The sequence below is a fragment of the Triticum aestivum genome, chromosome 2D (genome assembly GCF_018294505.1).
Source record: "Triticum aestivum cultivar Chinese Spring chromosome 2D, IWGSC CS RefSeq v2.1, whole genome shotgun sequence".
In the NCBI taxonomy this organism is placed as follows: Eukaryota; Viridiplantae; Streptophyta; class Magnoliopsida; order Poales; family Poaceae; genus Triticum; species Triticum aestivum.
Window position 1 is genome coordinate 593,627,881 of NC_057799.1, and position 10,811 is coordinate 593,638,691.

The 10,811-nt window shown below is 47.0% G+C and overlaps 1 protein-coding gene across 1 annotated transcript; it reads left to right on the top strand.

Moving 5' to 3' along the window:
* Nucleotides 1–6,427: 6,427 nt before the first annotated feature.
* On the top strand, nt 6,428–10,692 carry LOC100136991 (GTP cyclohydrolase 1). Its single transcript, XM_044478645.1, has 2 exons — nt 6,428–6,888; nt 9,114–10,692. Exons 1-2 carry the CDS (start codon nt 6,663–6,665, stop codon nt 10,328–10,330), a joined length of 1,443 nt encoding a protein of 480 aa, XP_044334580.1. The 5' UTR covers nt 6,428–6,662; the 3' UTR covers nt 10,331–10,692.
* Nucleotides 10,693–10,811: the final 119 nt, after the last annotated feature.

Sequence of the window (10,811 nt, forward strand, 5' to 3'; positions counted from 1 at the left end):
AAACAATGTACACATTTCGATGCATCCATCTTAAACAAAAGCTAGCGCTGAAGGGACTAACCAAAAGCAATTAGACCACACCATACATACTACTACACTGGTTAACATATATACCCATACTAATGGACAACAAGAGATCAGACGATTCTCATGCGTGTTAGTATCCTAGCCTTACCAACGAAACAAATTCCTCAATCACCCTGCCCTGTATGCGGATCCTAAAGTTGCTACACAGAAGTTCCGCAGACTGAGACGACACTAACCTTGCATCTCCTCCTCCATCTCGGCGCCTCATCTCGTCGAGCTCGTGCAGCTAGACAGGAATAGGGTCAGTACCAGCGTTAGGGCTTGGGGTCGAGAAGAGAGGGGCCGAGCAAGTCGCGGCATCGACGGGCGCATCATGAACCTTGGCGGTGGCGGTGCGCCCCCGGCGCCGGTGCCGATGTCCTCGCCGTCGACGGGAATCTCCTGGCCGTGCACCTCCTCCATGGCCGTCGCGTGCTGAGCTCGAATCTTCTCGCCTCGGTGAAACCTAAGCGTGCGTCGCCTTCTTGTCGCCAACGGCCAGATCAGCTCCCGGTGGCACTTCTCCATGGGCTCGCCTTCTCACTCTCCCTCCTCTCTTCATTTAGCCCTCCCCTCCCCTTCTCTGTCGAGGACGACGCCCCTGACGGCCTATCTCCGTGGCCAACCCGCTCCTACCGCTCTGCCTCCTCCTCGGCGCCATCGACCTGAGGCCCCTGCCAGCCACCTCCGCGGAACCAGATTCATGGATGAGGGGCGGCGGCGACAACCCCAGTGAAATGATCGATATGGTTGACCAGAGAGGGTGAATAGGCAACTACCAATTTTTAGCTTTTCTTAACAAATTAGGTTTAGCAACAAATAGCTAGGTTGTCTAGATGTGCAACTAGGTGAGCAACCTATATGATACAACAACAACAACAACAAGTACAAGCAAAGGATACAACACAATAATAGCTTGCACAAAGTAAAGGGAAGAGGTAACCACAAGTGGAGCCCGTGGAGACGAGGATGTGTTACCGAAGTTCCTTCCCTTTGGGGGAAGTACGTCTCCGTTGGAGCGGTGTGGAGGCACAATGCTCCCCAAGAAGCCACTAGGGCCACCGTATTCTCCTCACGCCCTCACACAATGCGAGATGCCGTGATTCCACTAGTGGTGCCCTTGAAGGCGGCGACCGAACCTTTACAAACAAGATTGGGGCTATCTATACAACTTGATTGGAGGCTCCCAACAAAACCACGGAGCTTCACCATAATGGAATGTGGCTCTGAGGTGACATCAACCGTCTAGGATGCTCAAACACCCAAGAGTAACAAGATCCGCAAAGGATTAGTGGGGGAATCAAATTTCTCTTGGTGAAAGTGTAGATCCGGGCCTTCTCAACCAATCCCTAGAAAATCAACAAGTTTGATTGGCTAGGGAGAGAGATCGGGCTAAAATGAGCTTTGGAGCAACAATGGAGTTTGGGGGGAAAAGAGGTGGTCTTCTTGGGGAAGAAGACCCCCTTTATATAGTGGGGAAAAAGATCCAACCGTTATCCCCTCCCTCATCCCGCGCGATGCGGTACTACTGCACAAGGCCACGGTACTATCGCACAGGGTTGAGGTACTACCGCTGCAGGATGCGGTACTACTGCTTGCGTGGTAGTGACCCGATGAGGGCCTGTTGCACAGGGCAATGAGCGGTAGAACCGCCGGAGCAGTACTACCGCACGCCCCTATGGTACTACCGTAAGGCAGGTATCAACTGGCACTGGAAATGCACATAAGTAATAAATTACTTCTATAACAACTTCTGTTGAGGTTGGAACTGTGCAAAAGTCCGGCACGGTAGTACTTGACAGACGTCGCGGTACTACCGCGTAAGGGCGGATGTAAAAAATTACATCCGCATCTACTTCTGCATGCATCAGCGTCAGTGCTGGAGGCAGCGGTACTACCGCTCATAGGGAGTGGTAATACTGCTGCCTGCGGTACTGCCGCTCCCTTGAGCAGTACTACCGCACGCCACAGAGACTTTAGCACTTGGTTGCCTTCATATCGCAGAGACATGGATAAACGGACGGTGCTCCATCGAAGCGAAGGAAAGCTGGTGCAAAGGAACAAATGTGTACGTGTTGATTCCACCCAAACCTTTCCGAAGCGGACCCTCTCTTAATAGTACGGCTTTCTACGACTCAAATCCACCAAAAAGAAACGTAGAGAACAGTCATCTTCTATAGGCTCCGAGGGGCACCGAATCGTCTTGTGCCTAGACATGAGATATCTGAAATGCTTAATGCACACGATTAGTCCGCAAATGCATTGTCATCAATCACCAAAACCACTAAGGAAGAAATATGCCCTTACACCTAGCTAGGAGTGGGAGGACGAGAGGAAAGGGGATGCACCGGGTAGAGAGAGGGAGGGTGATACGTCCATTTTGCATCATGTTTTCTTACTGTTATTTATAATGTTTTATCCATAATAATGCTTTTTGGAGTAATTCTAATGCCTTTTCTCTCATAATATGCAAGGTTTACACAAAGAGGGAGAATTCCGGCAGCTGGAAATCTGGACCTGAAAAAGCTACGTCAGGCTACCTATTCTGCACAACTCCAAATGAGCTTAAACTTCGCAGAAAATTTTTATGGAATATATAATGAATATTGGAGCAAATAAGTACCAGAGGGGGCCCACCAGGTGGGCACAACTCACCTGGGCGCGCCAGGGAGCCCAGGCGCCCCTAGTGGGTTGTGCTCACCCAGGCCCACCTTCGGTGCCCATCTTTTGGTATATAAGTCCTTTTGACCTAGAAAAAATAAAGGAAGGACTTTGGAGACGAAGCGTCGCCGCCTCGAGGCGGAACTTGGGCAAGAGCACTTTTGCCCTTCGGCGGAGCGATTTCGCCGGGGGAAATCATCGTCGTCATCATCACCAACAACTCTCCCATCTTTGTGAGGGCAATCTCCATTAACATCTTCAACAACACCATCTCCTCTCAAATCGTAGTTCATCTCTTGTGTTCAATCTTGTTACCGGAACTATAGATTGGTACTTGTGGGTGACTAGTAGTGTTGATTACATCTTGTAGTTGATTACTATATGGTTTATTTGGTGGAAGACTATATGTTCAGATCTAATATGCTATTTAATACTCCTCTGATCATGAGCATGTTTATCATTTGTGAGTAGTTACCTTTGTTCTTGAGGTCACGTGAGAAATCATGTTGCAAGTAATCATGTGAATTTGATATGTGTTCGATATTTTGATAGTATGTATGTTGTGATTCCCTTAGTGGTGTCATGTGAACGTCGACTACATGACACTTCACCATATTTGGGCCTAAGGGAATGCATTGTGGAGTAGCAATTAGATGATGGGTTGCGAGAGTGACAGAAACTTAAACCCCAGTTTATGCGCTATTCTGTAAGGGACCGATTGGATCCAAAAGTTTAATGCTATGGTTAGAATTTATTCTTAATACTTTTTTCGTAGTTGCGGATGCTTGCGGAGGGTTAATCATAAGTAGGAGGTTTGTTCAAGTAAGAACAGCACCTAAGCACCGGTCCACCCACATATCAAATTATCAAAGTAGCGAACGCAAATCGAACCAACATGATGAAAGTGACTAGATGAAATTCCCGTGTACCCTCAAGAACGCTTTGCTTATCATAAGAGACCGTTTTGGCATGTCCTTTGCCTCAAAAGGATTGGCTACCTTGCTGCACTTTTGTTACTATTATCGTTACTTGCTCGTTACAAATTATCTTGCTATCAAACTACTCTGTTACTTACAATTTCAGCACTTGCAGACATTACCTTGCTGAAAACCACTTGTCATTTCCTTCTGCTCCTTGTTGGGTTCGACACTCTTACTTATCAAAAAGAGCTACAATTGATCCCCTATACTTGTGGGTCATCAGAGGGCGGCATGAGGAAGAGGAGAAGGTGGGCGCAGGGGATGGCGACATCTGGGGAGCTCTCTCTTTCTTTCCCTGCCAATTTCTTTCTCTGTCATTTTCTCTTTCTCCTCGACGAAGCAAACATTTTGTCGCATAGTTAATCTGACGTGGACAGCGCCAGGGCATGCCCATGCCGCGTACCTTATTGTTTTGGATTAGAAAATACTGCCCTCTTCTTGATCCCTAAAATCAAGTATCCTCAAGACCTAACTCAATACATGCCGATTTCCTATGTAATTAATCTTTAACAAAAATGCCTTAAAAGTTTTTGTCAGCCTGTGTTGGAGAGGGTAATCTCTGAAGAACATAGACTTGTTTGTTGCCCACTAAACACTCGTGTAGGATCTAGGGGTCAAATATGGGCTGTTTGATTGCTCGAGTGTTTGATTGGGACTGCATCGCACAAATCTCAAAGGCTCAAAGCAGACCAGAGCCTTGGTCTAGAGGAATGACCAAATCGATTGTTTCTAGTGAGCCAAGCTCCATGCAGAAAGACCTCACGTTTGCACCTGGTGGCCTGTGCCACTGGGTAAGTAGCCTTTTTGGATGGTGTGTTTCTCCTCATCTTGCTTAAACTCCTTTGCCTAATCACTTCTAATCTACACAAAATGGTGCATCGATTCAAGATAAATTTCACATAAAAATGCATATCGATGTTGTGATTCCATTCCCGTGATTGGTTTCTAGTTTCATTGCCTATAAATCTTTTGTGTTTATGTTTGAAGCATTTTTAGGCATTATTTTCTTCAAATTCGTTTCACACGGTCGACCATTCGCAATTTCCTTTTAGTAGCTAAATGCAGTTGTTTCACACACCTTTCATGTTACAAGTTTATCGTTTCGACACTCAGAGACAAATAAATCTATCTATTCCTCAATTTTGTGTTCAAGTTTGGAATTATTTCGATGAATTTCATCAAATTCACCACACGCGGTCGATCCTTTGAAGTTTCATTTGACCACTAGCTTCATCTCGTTATTCCACACAACTCTCATATTGTAAGTTTTTTTTTCCCGAAGCTCATAGACAAAGTTCTTTCAAGTGTGGTGGTGTGACAGTGTTACGACCCAGGGGTGGCTCGTCTTACTCGAAGTCGATCCAGGTAGACCAGGCTGGACCCTAGGTCAATTAAGCATTGGGCCGATTAACCCGAACAATGGCCCTATGACAAAGTGGACCCGGAAGACATGGAGTACACATCAAGATGACCGACGTCTAGGAGAACACCTCCAAAGTGACTAGGATCATGTAAACCTAGCCCCTGATACCCATATAAGTTGTGGCTAGGCTAGTTGTCAAGATACAAAACCTTAGAGCTATTGCTCGATCCCTCGATCATTTTAACCCCTATATACAAGCAATGTACACGAGTAGAAGTAGAGTTCTACCTCTTCCATGAGGGCCTGAACCCGCGTAAATCCTTCCATGTTTTCATCTGATCTACTCCTCGTCCAGAGCCGGAAAATACTTCAACATGATCTGAGGTGTAAGTTCACCATGTGCACTAAAGAGGTGAGAGCAACCATCAATGTCCAAACAACCAAACACAACGATTTGCACTAGCCAAGCCCAAAATCCCGAAACATGGACAACCAAACATTAAGTGGATATTGGTGCACTCATGTAGCCTAGAACTTTGTGGGCAGCCAAACGGGTTGCAGAACATGACCTAGAGCCTCTGAGAGCCCCCCCCCCCCCCCCCCCTACACACACCAATTTCACTAGGCCACACATACAAAAAAAAACTCTAGCATCCAAAAACGCCAATAATTGTCTTTGTCCTAAGCCATCTGATCAGGTTTGTTGCACGGTGAGGCGTTACGCATGGTTCAGTTGATTTGGAGGAATCGGTTTGTTGGGCATATAGGAAGATTACTACGTCTCGGGCTCATTCGTAAACCAAACACTGGACTAGTGACATTGCAGAACCCACCTGTAACGTTCTACTTCCTTCGTAACTTAATATAAGACGTTTTTTTTACACTGTTTTGGACTCTAAAAATGTTATTTAAACTGTTAAAATAAAATTGTTTTATTATAAAAGCTTACAAAGGAAAGAAAGTGCCTTTCTAAGAGGAAAGAAAACAGATCACGGCGGAGGCTCCCCACACGTATACACGATCCAACCTCTTTTGTCGAAGTGCGTGTCGATAGAAAGCACGATCCAACACCAGTCCACTCTCCCCTCCCTCACCGTGCACCCAAAATTCCTAGATCCGCTGTCGCGGTCAGACGACGAGCGCACCGTTCTTCCCTCGGCCGATCCGACCCGTACGTCGCCGCATCCGACGGCCACCGACGCGTACAGCACAGTGCTTCACCCACCCCCAACCCACCCCCACGCCCACCCCGCCTCGTCCCTGTACCCGCACCAACCGTCGCCCCGGACCAACCCCATCTGGCCGCACCTTTCCCACCACCACCCCGCCGACAGGCGGGCCCGTCGTCAACTGCGTGGCGGGCCCGTCGCACCTATATATCCCGGGCGACGCCGCCCGTCTGTGGGCGAAAAGGAGAGGAGAGGGGGGAAAATCCAAGGCTCCGGGGGGCGGCGGCGCCCGATCCACACACGGCACATCTCGGGCCGCGCGGCGCACATCCACCCCCCTCCACTCTCCACGAGTCTGCTCCCCCACCGCTAATAATAGCCGCTGCTACCAGGCGGGCGGGGCGGACACCCTCTGCCGCCGCCATGGGAGCGCTCGAGGAGGCGCACCTCGCCGCCGTCGCCGCCTGCGGGTGCGACGAGGAGGAGGAGGAAGATCTCCTGGTGGAGGTCGGCGGCGGGGAGGCGCCGGGGGACGCCATGGAGCCGGCGGTGCGCGCGCTGCTGGCGGGGCTCGGCGAGGACGACCGCCGGGAGGGGCTGCGCCGGACGCCCAAGCGCGTCGCCAAGGCCTTCCGCGACGGCACCCGAGGTATGGTCGCCAGCCTTCCCCGCCCCCTTAGCCTGATCCCGTGGATCCGTTCGTGGCATATCGCGCATACTAGCGTTCGTCCCCTTTGTTGATCCTTGATTCGTAAGCTGCGCCCCGCGCTCTCTGGAAACCACAGAGTCATTCAGAGCACCAGAGCGACGCCGTGAGGAATTTGAGTGTGTTAACTCGGATCTCAGAGCGAGGGGTTTGGGTTGTCCAGGAATCTGTTCCCCGAATATTCCATTTCGTCAGTCTGACTGACCACTTGGCCTGAGGTTTAATTTAAGGTGGTACTTTGCTGTGAGTGGTTTGTTCATCAGTCGTGATCATTGCTGCTATAGTGTTGGTAGAGTGATCATTGCTGCTATAGTGTTCCTCGGCTGGTAGAGTGATCGTTGCTGCTTCCTGTTGGTGGTCCATGCTTTGAAAATTTGGTGATTGGCCACCTATCAGGCTCTGATGTGGGTGTAGTGTCCATCAACCAAGCCATGCAGCAGCCAGCAGGACTGTACAAAGTGGGCTTGATGGCTTGGATTGTGATGACCGCAATATCTCTTGGAAGTGTGGATTTGACGTTTTAATTGCGACTTTGCAGTATATGACTATAAAAGGTGGTGAAGTTGTCTCAGTGGACAACAGTTGGGACTTGGGAGCTCTGATGCGAACAGCGGGAAATTAAATTATACAGTTAACCGTTATTGTTGTCGTTTTGTTAAGATACCGCTTAGTCCTTGATGGTCAACACGCAGAACATGGCATTTGTGGAATTAAGAATTCCCGAGGAATCTTGTGTAATTACTAATTAAGATTTCTAATGTCGGTGTCTAGCATTTGTCTTATACGATACTAAATAGTCGCTCATCATTTATTGGATTATATGTGCTTACTGCATAGTCTCATCACAAGCTGTGCCGTTCCCACAAACTCGTACAACACTAATTAATGATTATCAACTTAGGCCAATGGTTTATTTACCAAAATGAAAACTTGAATAATGTTTGGATATTGTCCCCTGGATAGTTGCATACTAAACATTATGTCTTAGGATGCAAACACTTGGAAATTCAAATTCCAAAGTGAGCCGTTCCATAGGTAACAGTTATGGGGTTTGTTTTGTACGATACTAAATAGTGAGGCTGGCCATTTATTGGACTGTTTGGAGGATATCTGCATAGTCTTGTAACAAGCTGCGGTTCTCCTACACACTCCTCGTACCAGTTATTGACATAGAAGTAAGATGGGCATTGGTTCATTTACCAAAATAGATAGTTGAATAATGTTGAGATATTGTCTGCTGGATTGTCGCATACCCATGGTGATCATAAGACAATTTTCTTCTTAAAGAGGCAGGCTTACTTGAATTATTTCCTAGTTAACGGAGTTCCAAGTAGTGTCTTTTTGTGACCAGCTGTCAGTTAAGGTATCCTTCAAACGTGGTTCATACATATGTTTAATCTCCATGTGGAAACGTGGCTCCCTTTTTCAATAATTTAGCAGTTCATGAGTCTTTGTAGAATTTGGAAATGATAATCTCCATGTTTTTTTAACTCTATGGCTATCACCAGAAATTTATAGAACTTCAGGAATAATAATCTTCGTTTGCTTTCAACATTTCTCGGAAGACTGCATGCCAGTGGAGAAATGACAAAACATTAGTTAACGAGTGTTTGGTAATCTAGATAAAGTCCATGAGCAACCAATTCCTTAACGACCCTGTTGGCTATAGATGAATGATCAAGAGACTCTTAGAAATATCTGTTAGCAATCTATATTCTGTATTTATTGACTTTCAAGATTGTGTGCTTGTTTTATACCGAACTGAACCACCTATGCTAATTTATTTGAAGATTACAGTATTGACTGTTGGGCATATGCCAACTGTTGTGCCAACGGGTGCTGGTTTTACATTTTATAAACTTGTCATGGTATTAAGCTGTTGCCCCATGGCTGACGTATATCTATGTTTATATGTTTTACTTTGGGCCTTATTTGTATGGTCCAGCAGCCGGGCCCATACACGTAGTATTTGAACTAAACTCCACGAGGATGGGCTGGGATCGGTGTCCACCCTAGTCTGTCCAAATTAAGCCTTATTGTGCAATGTCTATTTTTAAGTAATGTTTAAGGTTGTTGCTTTTCGTATGAAAGTTTTTTTTTTACATGTGACGCACTTGCTTCTTGAGCCTTGTTTGATGCATACCTAAATGCTAAAACCACTCTTGCAGGTTACAGACAGAAAGTAAAAGACATTGTGCAGGGTGCTCTGTTTCCTGAGGTTGGTGTTGACAAAAGGACTGGTTCTGCTGGAGGAACTGGAGGGCAAGTTGTTGTTCGTGATATCGATCTTTATTCATACTGTAAATCTTGCTTGCTTCCGTTCAGCATACAATGCCATGTTGGATATGTGCCCTCCGGTGGAAGGGTCGTTGGGTTAAGCAAGCTTTCAAGGGTAGCTGACGTCTTTGCCAAGAGATTTCAAAACCCTCAGAGATTAGCTAATGAAGTTTGTGGTGCATTGCATGCTAGCATACAACCTGCTGGTGTTGCTGTTGCTATGCAGTGCTGGCACATACCGTTGCCGGAGAACTTTAAATGCAAAAATTCGGGAGCTTTGATTAGAACTTCACATTCATCTCGCTCGGGAGTTTTTGAGGGTGAGAACAGCTCTTTTTGGAATGATTTTGTGGCTCTTCTTAAGCTTAGAGGCATAGACATGGAGATGGACAGCCGTTCTGCTTCTTTAACTTGGTGCCCCTTAAGGCCTCATGAGGTTCCGCTTTGCAATGGGCACGCAAAGAGGATTACAACTAATGGTGCTAGCTCAGCAAAATCGGCATCCATTCCATCTAATATGGTTTCTGCTGTCAGCTCAATGCTCTTGTCTCTTGGTGAGGACCCCCTCAGGAAAGAACTTCTAGGCAGTCCTCAGCGTTACGTGCAATGGCTGATGAGGTTCAGAGCATGCAATCTTGATGTGAAGCTGAATGGTTTTACATTTAACAGTGCAAGTGTATATGAGAGACCAGGCGAAGATGCTACTGATCATCGAGCATTTAGTTCTGAGCTGCATTTGCCATTTTGTGCCCAGTGCGAGCACCACCTCCTGCCGTTCTACGGAGTAGTGCACATTGGTTACTTTGGCAGTGGAGACGGTGAAGGGATCAACCGCTCACATTTTCAGGCTCTGGTTCATTTCTACGGGTGCAAGCTTCAGGTTCAGGAAAGGATGACAAGACAGATAGCTGAAGCAGTTTATTCCGTCTCACACCGTGGAGCCATAGTTGTTGTGGAAGCCAACCACATCTGCATGATATCAAGGGGGATAGAGAAAATCAGGAGTAGTACAGCGACGATTGCAGTTTTGGGTCAGTTTTCGACCGATTCTTCTGCCAAGGCATCCTTTTTACAGAGCATCTTAGATACTGCTAATCAGGAAGTATGAATGGCTTTCGATCATATACTGATAGAATCTCAGCCAAAGGATACAGTGAGTCTAATTCCCAGTCGTCAATTCAGCAAGGCAGGTACTGCGACGACTCTTATGGTTTGAAGTTCTCATACAGCTGTGGCATGGTGCCATTTTACCATTGCTGGTGGGAGCGACGAGTGTCTCGTCGTGTGGAATGTTGTGTCTGAAGAAGATGTAACCAGAAGCACCAAAACTTAGTTTTGGTTCTCCCGTGTTGTACCATTTCCTTTAAACGGATGTGAAAGTTATCCTAGCGTTGTAGGTGCGCCGGCTGTGCCGAGCAATACCGTATAAATGTTCTAAGTGCTTGTGTACTAGTAGCAATTTTGGTATCATTCCAGCTTCTGTTCGTCCTGCGTGGGGGCTGTTCGCTTTCCGGTTTGATGCAGGGTACCCAAGCGTAGTGTTTTTGCGGAAGTCTACATCCATAGCGTTGTTCTCTTAGAGCATCTCC